The sequence below is a fragment of the Lepidochelys kempii genome, chromosome 5 (genome assembly GCF_965140265.1).
Source record: "Lepidochelys kempii isolate rLepKem1 chromosome 5, rLepKem1.hap2, whole genome shotgun sequence".
NCBI classification, from domain to species: Eukaryota; Metazoa; Chordata; order Testudines; family Cheloniidae; genus Lepidochelys; species Lepidochelys kempii.
This window is the reverse complement of record NC_133260.1, coordinates 99,038,457-99,061,999: the sequence shown is the minus strand read 5'-3', so window position 1 is coordinate 99,061,999 and position 23,543 is coordinate 99,038,457. Positions and strand designations below refer to the sequence as shown.

Genomic DNA, 23,543 nt, shown 5'->3' with positions numbered 1-23,543 from the left:
CACTTCCCTTGATCTGCTGGCAATGCTTCTACTTATTCAACCCAATATGCCGTTAGCCTTCTTGGCAACAAGGGCACACTGTTGACTCATATCCAGCTTCTCGTCCACTGTAATCTCTAGGTCCTTTTCTGCAGAACTACCGCTTAACCAGTCGGTCCCCAGCCTGTAGCAGTGCATGGGATTCTTCCATCCTAAGTGCAAGACTCTGCACTTGTCCTTGTTGAACCTCAGATTTATTTTGGCCCAATCCTCCAATTTGTCTAGGTCACTCTGGACCCTATCCCTACCGTTCAGCATATCTACCTCTCCCCCCATCTTAGTGTCATTTGTGAACTTGCTGAGAGTGCAATCCAATCCATCATCCAGATCATTAATGAAGATGTTGAACAACACTGGCCCCAGGACCGGTCCCTGGGGCACTCCACTTGATACTGGCTGTCAACTAGACATTGAGCTGTTGATCACGACCGGTTGAGCCCGATCATCTAACCAGCTTTTGTCTACCTTATAGTGCGTTCATCCAATCCATACTACTGTAACTTGCTGGCAAGAATACTGTGGGAGACTGTATCAAAAGCTTTGCTAAAGTCAAGATATATCACATCCATTGCTTTCCCCATATCCACAGAGCCAGTTATCTCACCATAGAAGGCAATCAGGTTGGTCAGGCATGAATTGCCCTTGGTGAATTCATGTTGACTGCTCCTGATCACCTTCCTCTCCTCCAAGTGAAATATGTTGAACAAAATTTTAGTGCTCCTATGTTAAGAAACAGTAGGTCAATATTTATGCTTAAATACCGACAAGCATCGCCTTTGGCTTCATTACCAATCCATACAAATAAGAGATTAAGGGAAAATTTTTCTCCATCTATTTCAAAGCAGAAATTTATATATTGCAACATTCAACACTGTAGGTTATAAGAAATTTAGGCAAGAGTGCCTAAATTGTGAAGTATGTACTACCCACCAAATCCCATTCCTCCTTATCCACACAAAAAAATGTGTTTAAAACCTTTCAGAACTTTAGATAATTGCTATTGAATGGAGTTCAAACAGGATACATACAAAACTAAAAATGTTAGATTAACAAAAAATAGGTTTTAGTGAAACAGGATTTTTTTAAAAAACCCAAGTCAACAATTTTCTAAATGCTTTATGTTATTTTAATCATTTGGTAACATGATGAAATGTACAGTTTTAAGAAACAGAATATTGGTTATTTAAAAAAGTGTGTAAAATCTAGATAAAGACAGACAATGAATGCTCAAATAAATTGGTTAGTCTCTAAGGTGCCACAAGTCCTCCTTTTCTTTTTGCGAATACAGACTAACACGGCTGTTACTCTGAAACCAATGAATGACAAGAGTAGTAGTCAACAAAGTTCAACCTGCTTGTTAATACCGTCGGCTCCCTCTGCAAGGGATTGCTTCCACTTTCAGCAAGAGAGTCACCACCAGTAAAAACTATTATTAGGGTATGATGACAAAGCAATAAATATTCTGGACAGCAAGGCTAAGCATTTCAAAACCAAAGTTAATCTTACTAAGTGGGAACTGTGTGTCAGTGTCTGATCCACCAGATGTCCGATTCTCACAAGTCTTCTATATTACACGCATTAGCTCTCACCTTTCCTCCCTAGTCAAAACCAACTGTCTTGCTGGCAGAGGCTGTACTGCATTTCTGATTACTTCAATATGCAGAAAGTGAAGATTGTGTCCTGAATAACTAATATCCTGAATAAAAATGGGGGAAAAACACCAATCCAAACAAACAAAAAAAGCTTTGTACTACCCTGTTTGGGCCAAATACTGTAATCCACCATATAGGACAAGTGTCCAGGCTGCAGTCAAGGGGCTCTCTTGCAGGAATTTGAGACTGAAGGAAGGAACAGGAATCTCTCCCCTCCTCCACCACAGTTTGTGGAGTGGGTCCCTCCACAACTCCCCCAAACTGCTTGAGCACAAAAAAAACAGTACAGAAAGAGCTTTCACCACACGAAACAGGTGTATCCATCTCCCACTCCATTCTGCAACACCAGCGCCCCTGTTCTGCTGGGTCTGGGTCCTCCATAGTTATGGAGGAGGGGTATTTGACACAAGTATTGAATATATGCACTACTGCTTTTTCCCTATATATTTCTGTTACATTAAGTAACATTCTACTGACTGCAAACACCTGCTCATAACCTGAAACTGATAAAGTCCTACATATTTTACAGAACATTTCATCCAAAAGGATTCTAAAGCACATTATGAGTATGCAGAAGTTACTCCACCCATCACTCAAGTCAACCAACTCCGCAGTGGAATACAAACAAACACTTGCTTACAAGTAACTGTTTAGGATATGAACTGAAGTGAAGCATACTACATACATTTGAAGCTCTAAAGAGAAAAATTAGGCAAGCGGAACATAATTGTCCAAATTCCAACCTGAATAAGATACCTAGATAGAGCTGGCTGGAAAACAATTTCCCCACAAGAATTCCCTTTCAAAGTTTTCCCCCTCTAGAAATTCTAGTTTCACAGGGAACTCGTCAAAAATATAGGAAAGTTCTTCTCCCTCCCCCACACTTCACACTTACATGTTGAAAGACAGACTTTAAAGAGCAAAAATGTTATTTTCAGGCACAATTTTTTTTAAGATGGGGGGAGACCCCTTTGGAAAATGAAGTAAAAATGAACACTTTCTGCAAAGTTTGATGAAAACCTATTTTTGATTAAAATAGTTCAATCCTTTCTGCCAGATTGACACCTAGGCTAGCACTGCTATTCTTGCATTAAAAAAAAAATTGCCATCTTTAAATGACCATTGTTAATTCCTCACATTTACGTAGTATAGAAAAGATTACAATACCTTTGTCTTATTTAGCATTTCTCATCCATAGATCTCAAAAACACTTTACACAGGCAGCAAGTATTGTTATCCCTGTTTTACATGTGAGGATCCTAAGGCTACTAAGAGTAGAAGTGACTTATTGAAAGTCAGCCAAGTGAGTGTTCTATTCCCAAGTTTTAGTTCAATGTACTATCCACTGCATGACTGCTTCAACTACCCTATTCATCCCCTAACCACAGACTATATGCCCACAATTTAGCTATGCCATGAGCTAGCTAACAGATACATTCAATACCTGCGAGTGACAGAGTGCAAGTGAGAGATTGTGTCAGAAGATTCCAATGGAGGACCAAAGACACTGCTCAGAATTTAAAAGGATTTGTTCCCCACCCAAATAGAAATACTTTATGTGCTTATATATTTCTCACCAATATTTTCTTTTCAACTCAGTGATGCTGTATATAACCAGGGGGAAGACATATCTTTCATATTACTTTAGTTTCAGTTCAAAAGAAATCATTTTTAAAGAAAAGTATTACATCAAAAGTGAGTGGTTGTACAGTTATTTAGCTTCTCTATTGTAAAACTAACCCACTCGGAAAACCACAATGGGTTAAAATAACTACACAAGACAAAGGAAACACCTATTACAGAGACTGACTTTGGTGATAGGAGGCCAGCTGCACCACTTATAGCTAGAGTTTAACAATATAGGATGAAATCGTAGCCCCACTAAGTTAATAGCAAAATGACAAGGCTCCCATTGATTTCAGTAGGGTCAGGATTTCATCCACAGCTAATTAAAGGAGGATGGAGAGAGGAAAAAGATAGTCAAACTTTCCTACACTTAAGCTGTGGCCTTTCCATTACATTCTTCAAATCCCACCCATAAATTTTATACCAACATTGACAGCATTTTCTCATCTTTACTACAGCTGTCAGTTTTGATTACAATATTGAGTTTTGTTTAGATCATGCTGCTTGTGTCTTTCTGTGGTCTATGCACTGTTTACTATTATAAGCTGCCAATATTAGGAAAGTTTTCCCCACCTCAACACCCCACTCCCCCTAAATCAACACTGGCCCATTCACTCTTCCTCACAATCTAAACACCAAAATAAATATAGGCCAAACCAAAAACCATCAAAACCCTGACAAAACTCCACCTACACAAAGCAAAAAGATTACAGGCTGCTATCCAAAGAGAAAGGACTAACAAAATTAAAGCTCAGGTACAGAATTAATTGTTACTTTTTACTTCATGATTTGAAGTTTCATACTTAGTCAGTGAACTCTACAGCCATGCAACGAAGAGAATAGTTAGAGACTAAAGATACAGCCTGCTGCATTTTAACTAACGAGATGTCAGAATCTAAGTTTAGGCAGACACTGGAGAGCTGCAGTTCTATTTAGGCATTATGCAATACTTGTATGAAGAAAACTGGGAGTTATACTATCCATAATACCCATCAATGCTTTGCTTGTCATCTTTGTCATGAGAGAAAAAAAATCCAGGCTCCCTGTGATCAGCAAAGATAGAAAAATACACAGCATGATTTAACACCTAGAACCAAGAATCACAGTCATGCAAGTCACCTTGACTGACTGGTGAAGAGACTCTACAGTAGCATGATGGAAAGTTGACTTTAATATGCTGGACTTTGAAATCTCTCATTAAGGGGACAATAACCTTGTATGGGCTGTGGCGGTTCAATACAAGACAGGACACGGCTTTAGGCAAGCAAGCAGGCTGGTCTGCTGACAGGATTGCCCGTCAGCTTTTCCACCTCTCTTATTTCTCTCCCCCCTGCGCATTACATACTCCGACCGCAAAAAGCGTCAACAAAGGAAATAATATGACTGATTAATATACTTATTTACCAGCCTTTATCTACTACAATCCTTGTTCTCAGGCCTTGAGCCCAGGCCAAGGAAGCTTCCCACGGTTCATGCCCTTTGACGGAGCAGTGTGTGCATCGCTCCTACACAACAGTCAGGGTGTGCCCTGAATGTTTTCAGGTGCATGAACACTACATGAACCCTTCATCCCCCCTTTTTTTGTTTATTTGTGCTCGGCCATCTCACGGTAGCCATCAATTTGCTTTTGCAAGCGATTTAACTCCCAGACAGACAAGGACATAACTCGGGGAGCCTGCCAGGGCGGGTCTCTACAAAGCCTTAGCAAAGAGGGAATACATTGTATACAGCAGCAGCAAAAAATAAGCCCAACAATCACAAACACAGCATAACCGAAAAGTTGTTGCAGCCATCCTAGAGAGGGCAGCCAACCTGTAAGCCAATTCCAAAAGCCCTCAAACCCCAGATCTTGGCGTATGTGTGCTGTAAGATTGGCCAATTCGGCCAGTCTAGTTTCTATGGAGCAACTATTATCAGTTAAATTAAAACAACACATATGCCGAAACGTGGAACAGCCTAGATGATGTTTCAAGAGCAGAAAATCAATGGCTGCTCTGTTATCCAAAATTGCAACCCTTAATTCGTGTTGCTCTGTGTTAAGTAGGGCAATTGCTTGGGATGTTGTATTAATTGCCTTTGCCGTAAAACACGCCAGGGCATTCAAAGTTCTGGCTGTATAAGTGACAAGCCCGGGGACCCCAACAATAGAGGCTGCTAAGGTGGTATACTCAGAGCAGCTGAAAAGATCGACATCTGCAACACAATCTTCTGAAAGGGGTATACTTCTTTTACTGCGCTTTTGGCCGGCAAAAAGCAAAAGGAGTGTCATTCTACTGAGGCAACAAAGGGTGCCATCACTTAAATTTGCGGGAATATAACTAAAGGTGCATGAGCCGCAGGTAAAAAACCACCCGGATGGTAGGATGATATGGCCATAATTGTACGAAACATTCACGGCGTGGGAACAATTTAAAAAGGGTTGAGAAATTTGCCGACAGCCTAAGGGCACCTTCGTACTAGTGCAGTTGACCACACGCGCACAGGTGACATTGTTGGCCCCGGCCGGATACGGTGTGTGGAGGGATATGGCCGTGTGAGGCAAAGTATAGTTGGCTGGGCCCCAATTAGCCATGCCAGAGTACTGGGAAGAGAGATTCGCGTAAGCAGCGAGCATCGCCTCATTCCCTATTTCCTCAGGGTCATGACATACTGCAATAAGGCATGTACCTAACAGTTCTCCGGCTGCTACAGAATCAGATAAACAAAAGTGGGTAACATTTGCTATTGAAGCCAATCTTTCCCATAGGTTATGTATCATTCGGGCCCGTAACAGAGGAAGCGCTTCCGAGCCAACCCCTACAGGAAATATCAAGCACAAAAGGCATACAATCAATACAGAATTAGCAGTATAATTTGGGCGAGAATTGCCACAAACAAGGTCTCAGGAGTCTCAGGCTGTTGGTTTGCCGCCAGTCTTTGTTGAGCCGCGGCGACCAATGCTTTTACCGCTCCCCATGTCACGGGCTGACTTGGGACGCTACTCCTCCTCCATTTCCGTCCCGTCGATGTCGACCCGGGAGGCACCGCACTCTCCTCCAGGGTCAGCTGAAACTCCGATATGGGGTTTGATAGTCCCTGGCGCCACACCATGCTGCTTCAGTGCCGGTCGTACACACCGGGCCGGAACCCACAACAGTCCTGCAGGGAGAGACACAGCAGCATATCCCTGACCCCAAGTGATTAGAGGTACTGGGCCCAGCCATTGTAGGTCGGGCAGCTGATGGTAATAGACACGTGGTCTTTCTAGTACCTTGGATTTATGAAAATGCCGATCCACGGGGGTCTGCTGATCTGCGTTCAGCGTTAAATTATTTAAAGTAAACAAAAGGATAAGCAATTGTTGCTGAATGTCTCCTAAGGTTCGGAGACGCTCCTCCCCTTGTTTTAATTGTTTATCAAGCAAGGTTTTCAGCGTGCGATTTGCACGTTCAACAATAGCTTGGCCTGTGGAATTATAAGGGATCCCGTGGTTTAGACGGAGTCCCATCAGGCACAAAAAGTGGAGAGGGCTGTGGAGCAATAGGCTGGGGCATTATCCGTTTTTATCTGGCTCGGGCGACCCATAACAGCAAAACAGGCTAGCAAATGGTGAATAACTTTGGGAGCGGCTTCTCCACGCTGTGGGGTCGCCCAGAGGAATACCGAATAGGTATCAATGGAAACATGTAAAAACGAATAGGAGCGGAATTGTGGCACGTGAGTGACATCCATTTGCCAGAGCTGATTCGCTGCGATACCTCTGGGGTTAACGGCACAAGAAAAGGTAGGGGCAGCAGCGGCACAGTGGGGGCAGGAACGAACAATAGAACGTGCGTGATCAGCAGGAATGTGAAACTGCCGGGCCAAAACAGAGGCAGACTGATGAAAAAAGGAATGGCTTTCAATGGGGTCAGAAAAAAGGGAATTTACCTGACCACGTAACGCGCGATCAGTGCGCGCATTGCCCTAAGTGAGTAGCCCAGGCAGAGGGGTATGACTGCGAATATGAGCAACAAAATAAGGGAAATTACGAGTGGTGATGAGATACTGTAAAGACAAAAACAGGCGAAGGAGGTCTGCATCGACCTGAGGGGTAATGAGGGCTAGGGGTAAATGATCAATTACCTGATAAACATAATGGGTGTCCACAATCAAATTAAAAGGGACAATCAGCAAAAAGTTGAAAGGCCGAAACAACAGCAGCCAGTTCTGAGCGCTGCGCGGAACCTTGAGGCAGCGTAAAACGAGAATGCCAACGAGGGGGGTCACCAAATTGACAGGTGACAACACCTCGACGTGGTGAGCCATCAGTAAAAAGAGTGACAGCTGAAACAATGGGTTGAGAGCGGCTAAGACGATGTACGATGAGGGGTACCTTTTCGGTAATCACCAATCGGGGATCTTTTGGGGGATTATAAGAGATCTCTCCCACATAATCACAAAGAGCAACCTGCCAGGCCAAGGAGGTGTGGTACAAGGAATCAAATTCACTACGGGACAAGGGGAACACAATAGCAATTAAATCAGTGCCTGTGAGTTGTACTGCACGGTGGCGGGCTTTACGAACAAGATCGGACAGGGCATCTAAATAAGGATAAATGTTCCGAGGAGAAGTGGATGACAAATATATCCACTCTATGATAAAGACGGCTGTGTCCGTACGAGGTACAAACAGAGCCGCAGTGGGCGTATGAGGGGTGGCAAGAGAACCAACCGCAGGGGATGGACCTCAGTGAGTCTATCCACAAACTGCTGACCTCAACACTGCATTGATCTGTCGAATGCAGGCAATGTGCTCCTCAGTGATGGCAATAACTGCGCCCGGTGCCCGAGCTCCACATAGGAGCTCGAACAACGGCTGCAGCATTGATGTGGGGAGACGGAAGTAGGGTCGAATCCAATTTAAATGGCCCAAAACCTGTTGTAATTTAACAACGGTTAGGGGTTGAGGTAGAACCAATTCCGGGTGAACAGGGGTGGCATAGGTTTGTAAAACCTTATGCCCGAGGTAGTGGTAGGGATAAGAGCGTTGGATTTTTTCTGGTGCCACCAATAGGCCATTTTGGCCGAGAATCTGGGACAGAGAGATTCAAGCTGTTCTGCTGTGACTTGGGGACCACTAAGCAAAATGTCATCCATATAATGGTAAACCTTTAGTGTGGGGGTATTGGGCATGAAAAGGGGCGAGGGCCCGATCCACAAAAAGTTGACATAAGGTTGGACTATTTTGCATTCCCTGGGGCAAGACCTTCTACTGATACCTATGAGAGGGTTGCTGATTATTATATTGTGGCACCGTAAACACGAATTTTTCATGATCTTGGGGGCAAAGGGGGATGGTGAAGAAACAATCTTTTAAATCTAACACACAAAGCTGATCGGTTTGAGGAATTAAATTTGGGTTCGGTAAGCCAAATTGTAAGGGGCCCATGGGTTGCATGCGTTTATTTCCCTTAAATCATGTAACAGCCGCCAAGCACCCGATTTTTCTTAATAACGAACACCGGGGTGTTCCAGGGACTAGTGGAGCGTTCCAAGCACTGTGCATGCAAATGTTGTTGCACAAGCAAATGAAGTGCTTTCAACTTCTCCAGAGGGAGAGGCCACTGGTCAATCCATACGGGCTCTAAGGATTGCCACACCAAGGGTAATGCGGAGGGCAAGGTGGGTGCGGGAGGGTTTTGGGCCATTAGATATTAATATCGAGGGTGGTGTCCAGCTTTGTAAGTAAATCACGGCCCCAAATATTGAGGTGGACAGGGAGCACAAAAGGGCGGATTGTAGCAAGGGCACGGCCTCCTGGTTTAGAGACCGTGACCCAAGACAAACTTTGGCGCCCGGGTTTACTACCCCCAATCCCCCACAACTCTTTACAAGGAACTGTAGGCCAACTGACCGGCCACTCCGGATCACAAATCACCGTAACGTCAGCTCCAGTGTCCACCAGCCCTGTAAAAGGAACATTATTTAAGACAAGTGTTAACTGAGGTTTCGAGGGGCGGACCGACATTGTTAGAGCAACAAGTGGAGAGGACGTGTTGTGAGATGGCGACTGAGCCAGCGTCGATCCAAAGCCGCCTCCGCCCCGGGCTCGATCCTCTGCAGCTGACACCTGATAGGGGACTAAAATCAATTGCGCAATTGACCGTCCACACGGGAGCGACTGTGGAAGATGGGTCCATACCTGAACCTTAATAACGCCGGTGTAGTCGGCATCAATGACCCCTGGGATGACAAAAAAACCCTCCTGTTTCCCAGCGTGTGAGCGAGGGAGAACCAGACCCACAAATCCGGCAGGGAGAGGTCCCGTCACCTGGGTCGGTATGGCGCAAACCTCCCCCGGCAACCGAAAGTCAGCGTCCTCCTGCATAATCAAATCAAGCCCTGCACTTCCGGCAGTCGCCGCCTTCATGGAGTCTATGGGTTTTAAAGCAGAGGAACAGTTGTCTGAGTGGGAAACACCCCCGTTTGGCCCTGGGTTCGGGGGGGACCCGTCATGCGGTTTCCCGACCCGCTATGACACTGATTAGCCCAGTGATAGCCCTTCCGATACTTGGGGCACTTCTTTGAGGGGTGAGCGGGCACCGTTGATGAGCGGCGCTCCCGCTGAAAATGACCCTACTTACCACAGCGGTAACAACGCTTCCCCTCCTTTCCGCTTTTTCTCAGGGCGGCAGCCAGAACTCCAGCTTTATGGGCTTGAGTGCCGATGTTTTGGCACGCCCGCAGCATGTCCAACAGCTCTAGAATTCCAGAGGCTTGTGCCGCCTGGAGAGTACGGCGGCAATCCTCATTCGCATTTTCAACTGCCATTTTTAACAGGATCTCCTGAGCTGCTGCAGGGCTATCCACCTCTCGGAGGATAGCCTCCTGCAATCTGTTGGTAAAATCCATAAAGGACTCTGATGCACCGACGGATACTGGCAAAGCTTTTGGTAGGCTTGCCCAAATCTGGGACCTTCCAGAAAGCATGCTGGGCGCAGGTGGAAATAATGGGGAAGACGGCCTGAGGGATTTGAGACTGCAGCTGGACAGTAGCAAACTGGCCTCTCCCCTGCCAAGTGCTCATAAATGATACCTTGCTCTCTATATACCTGGGCTTGGCATTCTGCCATCTGCCGATACTCACTAAGCCAAATAACATACTGACTGGGCGTCAGCATCATGCGCAACAGCGCCTTCCAGTCTTCAGGGACCAGGGAATACCCAGAACCTAGCCCTTCAATGAGACCACGCACATACGTGCTAGTCAGGTCGAACTCGCGAATCGCTTTCTTTACCTCTCTGATCACCGAGTAAGGCAAACTGACCCAGTTTGCAACCTGGTTGCCCTGGCCATCATCCTGCCAGGTCACCGGACAGACTGAGACCAGCTCAGCCAGCTCCTCTGCTGTAAGATCTGAGCAAGTCTTCGCTGCGTGAACCATTTGTTGCACCAGCGAAAGACCCTGAGCAGACGCGGACGACCCTCCGGGGGGCCCCGGAGCATGGGTTAGGGTTAGCATGGGGCCCCACGGGGGGAGGGTGATCACACACCGGCTCCGGTGGGGAAGGCCAGGGAGGCGGTGGTAATAGAGGCACTGCGGGCGAAGCAGGGGGAGGAATCATTGCAGGAGCAGACGGGGGTGGCGAGATCGGCAGCCCCTCTGTGGGTGTGGAAGAGGGTCTTTCTGAGGCGACACGCTGTATCCCGTCGCGGCAGAGGTGCCAGGCACGTAAAGCCTGCACAGGCACCTGAGGCTCCTTGTGCAATGTCTGGCCCAACCGCTCCCAGTCCGCTAGCTTACGGGTTCCAGCTTCAGGGTACCACGGGCATTGGGCACTCACCTCCTGTAGCAGGAGAGTGAGTTCTCCAGTGGGGCAGTCATGCTGACCCTTATGCAGCAAATATTGTAGCTCACTGCGGTGTTGCACTTGCAAAGCAGAGAGGGAGCTTCCCATACTTACCACAATAAAAAATACTCACCGGGATCCGCGAAGCGGATGAGTGACACATCTGAAACCCCTGCCGGGTGAGGTGAGTGCTGAGGGCCCCACGTTTGGGTGCCAGTTGTGGCGGTTCAATACAAGACAGGACACAGCTTTAGGCAAGCAAGCAGGCTGGTCTGCTGATGGGATTGCCCCGTCAGCTTTTCCACCTCTCTTATTTCTCTCCCCCCTGCGCATTACATACTCCGACCGCAGAAAGCATCAACAAAGGAAATAATATGACTTTGATTAATATTCTTATTTACTAGCCTTTATCTACTATAATCCTTGTTCTCAGGCCTTGAGCCCAGTCCAAGGAAGCTTCCCACTGTTCATGTCCTTTGACGGAGCAGTGTGTGCATCACTCCTACACAACAGTCAGGGTATGCCCTGAATGTTTCCAGGTGCATGAACGCTACATGAACCCTTCAATGGGCAACACAGATTTTTGTTATTTTCTCCAGGCAATGCTCCTGACCAAACACCTGGTGGATCTGTTGATGCAACTGCACCCTGATATGATCAGGCAGTATAACACCTGGGACCACATAAACAGGTCAGGTGGGTGGTAGTTCCCTCTGAACAGCCCTGATTTGTAGAGATGCACAATTTTTCCCTCACTCCCCTCTGTAACCAACATAAGGAAGCCTATTTAACTGGGCTTTCTAAAATATTCAGATAGGATATTATGCAAAACACACCCAAAAAATATTCACAAAAAACCCCCCACCAACTTTTATTTTCTCTATTTTAAATAAATCTTATTTTTAAGATTACTCTGATGTGGGTACCTTCACTTAGATGGCCCTACATAGATATGAATTCTTCAACTTCTGAGGAAGGTTGCCAAGACATAAGGTATTTCTGGAGCCTAACCACCACCCTACTTAAAGTCTTAGGTAAAAGGGGCACGGACAGCAGTGTCCTCTCCCATTAAGGTATATTGCAAGAAGCTTGTAACAAGCTAACACAGGGAAGAAGCTTAAAGACAAAAGGAGGAGATGGAGTTGGCTGAGGTGTGGACGACAAAGGGTTATACTGAAATGATGAAAAAGGCGGCGGACCTTAAAGGGTACCACAGTTGTTCCAGAACAAAGAATGAGAGGGACAGGCAAGGCCAGCTCAGTAAAGAATGCATACTTGACAATAGATACAAGAGCAAAGAAATCCACATAAAAGTATCTTCTACACTACTGACCTAAGCAAAACTATACAAGTCATCTGTACCATGAGGCTGCATATTCTGAGAAGTATGGTTATTTTAAAGTAAGTTGTACAAGAGAGATGGAGGTTGTTGAGAGAAAAACATGATACGGGGATGGTGGGGATGGAGTCAGGTCTGGGGGTTCTAATGCTTAAGAAACAGAGGCTTTAAAAAAAAAGGGAAAAAAATAGTTCTGAGAGAGGGTTTGTTGTCAAAAGGTACTAGTTGAACTCAAGCCTGCAGGTCTAACCCATCTAAGTGAGAATGTTAGCCCATGTACTATACAGCATTACTGAAAGTAATCAATTTCTAAAATTAAGATAATAGAATTGGCTATCATTGCATCCTCATCTGTAATTTTATTTAAGACAGTTTCAATGTGATACTGAAACCCAAATAAACCCAAGTCAGGCAACTGCCTACATTATAAATAAGATTTAAAACACAGATCTCACGTATATACTGAAGAAGACATTATCTTTCAGATAAGCTTCTAAAGAAAATAGCCCCCTCCTCAAGAATGAATGACAACTTTTATTTTAGGCAAATATTCTTCTACATAAAGTATTCTGGAGCTATATGAAACTGCAGCTGCAAGTAACATGCATGATCTAAAAAGAGCAAACTGGTATAAGCACTTATGTCCCCAGTATGATGGTAAAGGTGTTTTTTGTTGATTTATTAAAAAACAATTTTTCTAGTAGGGGTAGTCATGATAGAGTCTATTGTTGCTGGAAGGTGGGAAGTGAAGTTAATGGACTCAGACAGTAACTGCGTATTATGCTGCTGAGTTATTTTCTCTCAGCTATTTCCAGCAGAAAAATATTAAAGACCTTGAAAGATACTGTACTATAGACCTATCATCTCAGAAGCTTCAGCACAAATTTAATGGGTGGTTTTCCTCCATGTTTCAACCTTAGAGCATCCAATAAAGGAACTAGAAATATACCTTGTACAATGTCTAAAACTTGGCTATAATTGGCTTTTCCTGTAACAATTAGAAAGTCAAAGATTGGGTCTTTTAAGCTTTGGCTGTACCTGTAGGTAAAGAGAAGTAAAACAAAAACAAAAAAGCTTGCCATCATTGGGAGCATTTTCTATGAGTGCTACTCAAACAGTGAACTCGGAATTTCAGAACAGAAAGTTTTTACTCAGTAAGTAGGCAGGCGCCTGATGGGTGTGGCAGATGTCATCTTGCTCCCTTAACACTGATACCCAACGGAACCGTCTCTCTTCTTGAGAGAGAGTTAGTGGCATGTTCTGACGTTTCTGGGCAAAAAGCCAAGACCCCTTCCATTAGAATAAAAACAAATTCATATAAAGAGCTATTTATTCTTACTGGTGTACCCATGACAAACACTTCAAGCAATGTAAGGTACAAGTGGTTAATGGAAGCATCCCTCCTTTTGCCAATATTTCTTGATGTAAAATGGGATGCCAAAGCTGTACTCCTTACCTATACTATTTACTAAATATTTGAAATGACCACCTTAAAGATATGAGATTGACTTCCACAATCATCATGAGTTGATTTATATTGTGCAAGTGAGGAGGCCAGGGCAAATACCACATATCTAAAGGTGTTTGTGCTGAACAGCAGATTTAGTGTAGAAGACTAATTTTTAGCATAAGGCAGCAGTCTGAGTTAAAGCTTTTCCTTTACATTAAATATTGCCAGGATTGAGGCTTCCCATGTTTGCATCAGAACGTATAGTAGATTTCCCTTCCAAATTACCTCAACCATTTAACCCTTTAAAAATCTACATAAAATATGCTCTCCATTATTTGTTCTTCCTGCACTGTAACTATACATACGAATAGTATCATAATGAAGGACCATAAAAATCCTTAGTAGGTAGCAGATTACTGATAAAGTTTTAGAGTTTAATCTCCACTGCTTTGCACCTAGTCTTTTTACACCAAATTAGAATTACACTCCTGTTGAACAAATATAATGACTATGCAAAAGCCAAGGCAGTTGAGAACAAAGCCAGAGATGAGAGAAGTTTTGAAATATAGATGAGCCCAAGTCAAAGTTCCAGTCTGATAAGGGATCCGAACTTTAAGAAAAATACAGGATTTTGGTTTGTGCCCCTGTTTAAAGAAACAAACACAAAAACCCAAATTCCATTGATCTATAATTTCAGAAAAAGAACAAATGTGTTGAATAATATGTTCCCAAAACAGTGGAGAATATACCCTATTCTTGCTTGCTCTAAACACAGTCTGTAGAAGGTTAACATTCTCAAATAGATTTTCTGAGATTATATGCTAATATTCAGATAGAGCATCACATAATAGGGAGATGTGTTGTAAAAACAGCCACTAACGTGCCCTGTTCATTTTGTGGGTAGCAACAAAGATTTATAGAATCAGTCTCACATTCACTCATTTCCCTCCCCAGAGATTCTGGAGCTGAAACTATGGTGTGCTTGTATTACCTTGGAAGTAGGAAGTAAAGCCACCTTAATGCCATTTTAAGGAAGAGAAGAGGAAGGGGAAATTGATAATCTGTTTATAAAGACTGTAAAGGAAAAAAAAAAAAGTTTCCTTCCCTTCCCCTGCCCCCTTGTTATTGTGCATAAATTAGCTAACACTCTACTATGGTTTCAACCTGTGTTATGACATTTTGTTTGTAACTTGAATCTAATTCAAAGAATCAATCTTAGTTATAAGCCACACAAAATATTTTGTAAAATATGTATAAGACAGACAATTAAAACAAGACTCCAAAATAATTTTTTTCTGAAATATTGATGATAGAATTCTCAGTTGAAAATCTGCTGTGAAAAAAAAATAGCTTAAGGCAGTACCACAATTTCATTTTAAAAAAAACAAAACACAAAAAATGAACAACAGGTTATCTACAAGTGGCACAAATGACTGCATCTCTTTTCTCCATAGATCAGAATAATATTGCTTCTCCATATGTCTTCAGGTTGTCATAGCACTCCTCCTATCATAGGTCTTTTCACCCTTATGTTCTTCCCCCATAGGTATTCAACCTGTGGATATTTTCCTTCCAACTTGACAGCTAACAAGTCTGCATATACATTTGAAATAAATCACTCAATCCATCAAATATACAACCTGAGAACTGAAGCAACAGGTTTTTTGCTAAGAACATATGGTGTTTTTCCTAAGCAAATGAAGATGACAGTAATATGCAAAGTAAAATGAGAGATTTATACTGTCCCCTCAATTTTCTTATGTATTTTGTCAGCAAAATTAACATCTTATATATACTTTCAAATACAACGTGTATATTCATAAATAGGTCTGTCAACACTTACAAATTCCTAATGCAACCTCCCAGTGTTATTAAACAAGAAATAAAAGCTTTTTTAAAAAAACACTATATCTGTATTAAAGTCTCATATTTGGGAAAAATAAAAGTTAATATTTAAAACACTGGTTAAATGCAGTTTTCCTTCTTATGGTTCAACAGTTCATACATTCACAATGCATTGCTTCTAAAGAGGATTTAAAATTATTTTAAAGAACAAACTTTCAGAAGCATGTTAATGGGCTGTCAGAAGAAACATCATCACAAAAGGAGGGATGCTGTGATGGTCCTTACAGCAGTTACAGAACATTATGAAATTGAAAGTCTAAGTGTAATGTGAAAATGCCAGTAGGTAAGAGATACATAGTTGATGGTGGTTCTACTTGATTATTCAGACGTCTATAAATCCGTTCCATCACCAATATAACCAGGGCAAGCATTTTGACTTTTAGTAAATGACAAACCTTATTTTTTTTTTCAGTTATTCAGGCTGGTACAAGCAGCAGGAGATTTTCTTGTCCCAATCTCTAGTCAGATTCAGGACATTTTTTCTCTAAGATGCAACAGTTTTCTTCCTCATCAATTGGTAGGGGTATCTGGTCATTTCAACAAGGCAACGACTGAGACACTGCCCTACGCAGGGCCGATAATAATATTCAGAAAGCTTCTGTTGCAACAAGTGAGAGGAGGGAGAGGAGTTCGTACACACACACGAGATGGGGTTTCACAGTGTGGCTAGGAGCACCGCCCGCCAGGCAGCCGCAATGTTCCCGCGGATGCACAGGGGAAGGAAGGTTCACAAGCCACTGGGTTTAGCCATTACAAGAGTCAAACCACAACGTTCCCTGTAAGACACTCGGGAGTTTTCCTCCCCGCCCCAGTGAGAGTGAGACGCGCTCCCTTGCCTGCTTTCCCAGCCAGGGCTGCGAAGAGCCAGGACCCAGCACTCGTGTGAGCAGCTCTCCAACGAGGCCGGGTAACTAGACGGGTGCCACACCTCAGCCGCTTTGCCTTAGTCCGACTCCGCTCCCCCAACGAAAAGCCGCTCCCACCCCCCAGAGAGGCTGCGAACTATGCCGAGGGCAGGCCCGCGAGCGGGGGAGAATTCCCGGCTCGGGGCCCCAACAAGTTCAGGCGCTTTGAGGCGAACAGGGAAGGAGCCTTGCGCACTTACCGGCGCCTGCTGGGAGGCGAGCCCAGCCCGCTTGGTGGAACCCTGCCTCGAGCTTAACCTTTTCCAGGAATCCGCAAACCTCCCCCGGCTGGCGCTCCTGCTCCGTCTCCTGCTCGCTTCCGCCTGCTCTGAGCAGCCTTTCTCCACCTCGCTCGGGCTCCTCCACTTCTTCCCCATCTTCCAGCCAAGTTTGCTCTCCCGGCGCGGCTGGGCTGGGGCGCGGTCCTCTCACTTGCGGCTCGGCTGCTCGCGCGCGTGTGCGCGCTCTCTCCGCGCCCGCCTTTCCCGGGACGCTCCCCTGGAGGCGCGGAGCTGCAGCTCCCAGGCTCCGCGGCGGCGGGGTCTGCTGGAGGCCGTTCCCCGCTCGGCCTTCCGGCAGCACGACGGCTACCACAGCAGCACAGGTTGCGCTGGTAATTACGTTGCCAAGAGACCAGGGGTAGCAGCTGGCTCAGAACAAGCCGCTCTTCCCTCCTTCTCTGCTCCCCTTGCCCACTTCTTCCCCAGCTTGTGGCGGGGGGGGAAGATAACGCAGCCCTGCCCCCCTCACCTGCTAGTCTCTAGTCACGTTGTCCTACCTGGCGAAGGAGGAACGTGCAGTTGACAGCTAATAGGGACCAGCCCAGGGACACACAACTTGACACTCTCCTAGCACTTTCCCCTGTCTCGAAAAGAGAAAAGCTTCACCTTGCCTTGGTCTTGCCCAAGATGGTAGGTGGTGCCAACCGCAGGGGAACCTGCCAGTGTTTTCCTCACTTTTCCTGGCACTAATCTACCGGGATGCACCCCCGTGGGCAAAAAACAACCCCCACCGACAAGGGTTTGGTGAGAGGTGGCGGCAGCAGGTGAAACTCATCAGATGAATTGCAGGTTGATTGTTGCAGCAGCATCTGTTAAGACACATGCGAGATTCTTCTCTTCACCCCCCCAGGAGCTAGTGAGTTTATTTGGTTTAATAGTCTTGATCCCCCCGGGGGCGAAGACCAATGAAGAAGCTGCCGTAGATTAACCTGCTAAATTTGATCTGAAGCCACTGTGATATTAAAGGGCAAGTTTCATTCTACATAAGCAAGAGCGGAGAGGAGACAATTAAGCTGTTAGATATTTTACAACCAAGTGTATTAAAGTTGCAATCTAGGAACCAGGGAATTAAGCATACAGTTCTTACCTGAACCTCTGCAAGCAAGGAAATATATTTGGGGGAATTAGGGGGAGGTAAATTGTCTTTCCCTGTTGGAACATGTCCATTGTGTTTAGGCAGCAGGCGCCATATACAACATAAAATCATCCACGGTTTGGGATACAGCCACTGCGAGTGGAGTTATTAATGGAGCTGGAGAGTTCTTGTATCCTTCGGTTTACAAAACAGTATTTTGCAATAATAAAGTGGCTCACATCCTAAAGTCTCAAAGCACTTCGGGAACGATTAGTGCACTGTAATGCTCTTGTCTCTGCATCAAAATGTAGAATACTGACTAAGGTGCTTCATAGATGTCTCAAGGAGCAGCATAATAAATCCGTGACTTTGAGCACACATTCATGTAGTACTGTTCCATGGATAAAAAGGGAACGTTTAAAAAGAATCCCTTGATGACCCACTTTTTCAAGTCTAGGGTGACAAGGTATAACAAGCATGTCAAGGAGTACTTGACCAATTTATCTGAGCATAAGCTTTCGTGAGCTACAGCTCACTTCATCGGATGCATACTGTGGAAAGTGTAGAAGATCTTTTTATATACACACAAAGCATGAAAAAATACAGACTAACACAGCTGTTACTCTGAAAGGAGTACGTAGGAGACCATTAAAACCTTTGATTTGCACTTATCAGTTAACCTTCCTTACAGAAATTCCTGAGGAAATGTTTGAATGGAAAGTAGTTTATTATACTCGTGCATATTCCTCATCTAAATAAAATATCTAAACCAAATCAGATCCATTCTGTATAGCCTGATGCAACATTATTCCCATTTATGTCCAGGTTATTTAATGCCATTCATGAAAGTGGAAAGTTGCTGCACAGCATATTTAATGCCATGATAATATTAGGAAGGCTAGGTCAGCAAATGCAAAATAATGCTAATATCTCTATTAAATGTAGATTGGGAGCTAAAGGCTAAATACTTTTTATGGGCTTAGGAAGCCTAATGCCCTGTTATACAATCTGATGAAGTTGGTTTCAAAAAGTGAAAGATATAAGTAGATAATTTGAGGGGCCATTTCTCTTCCCAAGAGCGGCAAATATTCCAAGATTTAGTTACCTAGAAATTGGGTTCAATTCCTCTGAATTATATTTCTTCTTGAGTAGCTTCAGTGACCCTCTAGTGAAATGCATCAGCACTCAAGTCAGTAGGGTTGGCCAATTTAGAGATGTCATAATAAGCAAATACATAATCTTATATGCTTGCAATAACCATACATAATATTGTAAAAAGTTAAATTAATATTTTATCTTTTTCAAGACAGGTCTACATTTAATCTTCTGTGATATTTCCTCTGGCTTCTGAACCTTTGGCCATAGCTATTAGAAAGCAAATTACCAAAATCAGGGAATATAGTTGGCCACTGGAAGATCTAAAACCTTCTTATATGTTGGGGATGGTTTTTATTCACATTAATTCACAAGTGAATTTGTCCATTCTATCCTAACCATCTTAGAACCCACAAAGAAATGTGGGACTGTCTCTGGTCACAGGGTTAAGCAAGACAGAAAACTACTGCACAAGATCGGACTGAAGGAAGTTGGCATCCTCTCTCTCTCTCTTGTGCGGAGGAGGAGGTGGAATAAGAGTCTATGACAGGATTTCTGGATACAGAAGTACTTCAATAACCAGAACTCTAAACTATAGGCAGTTGAGAAGACAGTCCTTCAGAGCTTGAAAGAGCAAATTAGGTTCTTTCACCAGTTTTGTTACCCAGACAGACAGAGACGTTTATTTAGTGTAGTGTAGCTTGGTTTAAGAGAGGGTGAATGTTCTGACTTGGAGTAGTGGCATTGACAGGCTGACTTACAAGATGGCGACAGATTTTGTGGTCTTTGGCATAAAGATTAAAATCAAAACTCCAAGCTATAAAAGAACTGAACCATAAGTAAAGCTGCAAATTTGTCACAGAAGTCATGGACTACATGACTTTCTGTGACTTTTGCTCAGGCAGCCACTGGGCCAGCCACACTGGCCGTTGCTGGGGCAGTCTTGGGCCACCACGGCCCTCCCACCACCAGCAGCAAGAATTTGGGTGCATGGAGAGGGAGTGAGGGCTCTGGGTGGCTCCCTGGAAGTGGCAACATCCCCCTCCCCCAGCTCCTAACTCCACGTGCTGCCTCCACCCGCAGGCACCGCGCCTTCTCCCCCACCCCCCAGCTCCCATTGGTCGTGGTTCCCAGCCAATGGGAGCTGCGGATCCAGGAGCTAGGAGCTGAGGGAGGGACATGTCGTCGCTTCTGGGGAGCCACAAGGAGTCAAATAGGGAGCTTCCTAACCCTGTTAACACCCCCATCCCCATCCCCAGCGGGGGTCCCAGGGCACACATGGTTGCCTACTGCCCCCCACCCCCAAAGCACCAGCAGGGTTCCTGGGCTGATTCCCCCCCCCAAGCACCCACAGTGCCCCCCAGGCTTCCCCCACCCTCAGCACCTGTGGCATCCCCAAACCACCCCCCACAAGCAGCCAGGACACCCCCTCACTCTCCTTCCCCACCCCCCAAGATTTAGTCAGGGGTATTTATAATACAAATAATGGACAGGTCACAGGCCATGAAGTTTTGTTTAGTGCTGGTGACCTGTCCATGAGTTGTACTAAAAATACCCATAACTAAAACTGTAGCCTTTACCATAAGCCAAGTAGAATATATGTTTCATTGTGCACGTAATATGTGGAGTGAGTCAAAAGGATAATGGCATCAGAAGGTACGATTTTGTGAATGGCCAAAGTCTAATTTATATATACATACAAATACTTAAACTGGTGTTGATTTCTCTTCAGCTCTTATTAAGGATGCAAAGTCAAGCACTAAAAAGAAAATACTAAAATTGCCTTTGTGACCATAATTCAGCTCCCTTGTGTATATGCATTATGGTACTGCCTTTAATTATATAATCACATTCTATTTTTTCCACAGGACCCCTGCTTCATTCAGTGTATGGAATAGTGTTTACGGTGAAATGGAGAGTAAGAAGGGCTGAGTCAGGTTCCTTCTTTAATCAGGGGGCTGAGGCTTGGCTTAGTACTAAGGATATAGAATTATTAACATCAGTCAGCAGGAAAGCAGAGTCGAAAACCTACTGTCTTGCTGGGTCCCAGCCCAGTTCATCTTCCCCTAGATCAGAAGCATTTTTGTCTACATGGCTGCTTCAGAGTGATGTAAGAGACTCATTAGGACTGAGAAGGCTGTGCAGTGCAGACAGAATGTTAAGAGAATTTAACAAGCTCTATTACACATGCACAAACAGTGGTTTTCTGAAGCTTATAATTTAGCAAAATCTGGTTGAATTTTCACAGGGACAACAAAAACCACCTCTCTCGCCACTGAACTGTCTGACACATTTCAAGTTTCCCTGAAAACCCTTAATGAGCTAGAACTCTTAAAAAAACTGGAAAGATTGGTTAAGATTGTTAAAACTACCTAGTTTTCACTTCACTCATTGTCAGAAAGTGCTGCATAATTTTTTGCTAAAACTTAAAAAATAAACATTAAAACAGGGCAAGACCATATCTAGATAATTTCAGCTCAAACAATTAAAATTAACAAAAATATAAGCAACAGAAGATAACAGGTTATAATGGGAATTGTTAGACAACCATCATATTTGGGATCTTTTATTTAATTGATATTATCTTGTCTTTTTCTACCCCTGCATATACCTTTTAGATAAAGCTACTAAATTATGTTATATAACTATGTAATTGTTATAACTATGTTATATAATTATGTAATAACTTCCCTGTCAAAAATCAACTGTATGGCCTCTGTTGCATTCAATCAGAATAGAACCTTTTATTCCCAAACAAAATCATGAAGGTTGGAGTTAAGGTTGTAAATATGTATCATTAACAAAGGAAAAGTGTAATATAATGCAGTAGTTTGTTTATTTTATTTCAAAAATAATTGAGTGGCAGGACATTGAAAGTTAAGATTACACTTTAAAAAATCTCAGTGTATATTAAAGCAGCCTCAAAGTACAATGGACAACCTCACCTTTGCTCTTATATTCTTCCCCATATCCTCCAAAATCAGTCTTTAAATTGTAAGCTCTTTGGAGCATAGATAGACCATCATTTATTATATGTTTTGTACAATGCATTGTATAATAGGGGCCAACTTGGTTGTGGTCTTAAGATACAAGTGTTAAATAATAACCTCTACATACAATTCATTTTCAACATTTGCAATGTGAACCACATATACATTCTAGATTAATATACTCAATTTATTATTTTTATAGGCATCGCTGTGACAGAATATATAGAATATGTGTTGTAGTAAGAGGGTCAACACTCTTTTCCTGAGCAGAGGAAAGACCACATCTGCGTGCCCTAAGTGCAGGAATTGTCAAGAAATCTGTCCATGAAAGAGATATGGTTAAACTGGGCTGCAGCAAGTTAGATAATTACCTCAGCACATTGTTGATCTGATTCTTCTCTACCACTAATCTAAACTCTTTACTCAGTCTCCTCTCTCATTCCATCTATTTCTTCATTCCATACTCACTTTATTCATTATTGTCTCCTCTCCTGTACTCACTTTCATCCTGCCACTATGGAGAATGTCAGGAGGAGAAAGAAAAAATGAGTGGTGAAGAGGACACCAACTAGGCATCAAGTAGTGGTTGGGCCTACTTCCCCTGGGGAACAGCAGTGGTAGCATATTCATATGCCACTTACATTATATTCACATAAGTTACATATACTTTTACTCCATGTTAGTTAGGAAGACTTTGGAACTCTTAATTTAAATCTCCAACTGTCAGAAGGTTTGTTTTGACCATGTTATATTACAACAGTCAATTACAATTCAAGACTCACTACACTTTTGTTTCCATACCTGCCTGTGTTTCTCCTAATCTGCCACAACCACTACTCCCTCTATCACAAATTATCCTCTGTTTCACTTTTCCTTGCCAGGACAGTACACAAATACCTAAACTCTTGTAGTTCAGGTATACATCAAATACCAATCCAATTCCCACTTCATCGTCCTAATAATACTTGATTATGCCAAGCACTGTAAGTTTTACAACTCTTTTAATCCTTTGCCAGGAGCAAAGTGGTTAGTAGTGCCCAGAATATGGAAGGCACTATATAAAACTAAACTGCAAGACTAGAACGTCTCGTGCAATTTTAACGTAACCAGGAATTAACTATATTGTTCAAGGAATCTATTATTCCCATATTCAAGTTGCAAAGAACAACTTCATACAGCTGACCTTTTCCCTTCATTATACAGAATCCCTGTAAAAATCATTCCTATGTAGATATAAACAAACCACATTGAAGAGAAGGAAGCTGTCTAAGTTTAATTATGCTTTCCCCCCCACCCCAAAACTACTATGTTAAATGAAATGGAAGTAATTAGATAGGAAACAACAGTTTAGCTAGTGCCTTTCATATTTAATGC

The 23,543-nt window shown here is 43.5% G+C and overlaps 1 protein-coding gene across 3 annotated transcripts in view; it reads right to left on the bottom strand.

Annotated features, from left to right (window-relative positions):
- Nucleotides 1-17,105, bottom strand: part of TRPM3 (transient receptor potential cation channel subfamily M member 3) — a 636,037-nt gene extending 618,932 nt beyond the window's left edge. For all 3 annotated transcript variants that reach the window (XM_073345156.1, XM_073345160.1, XM_073345157.1), the window contains exon 1: nt 16,929-17,105. In XM_073345156.1, the coding sequence (XP_073201257.1) occupies nt 16,929-17,105 (177 nt within the window). The remainder of the gene's footprint in view (nt 1-16,928) is intronic.
- Between the last annotated feature and the right edge of the window lie 6,438 nt (nt 17,106-23,543).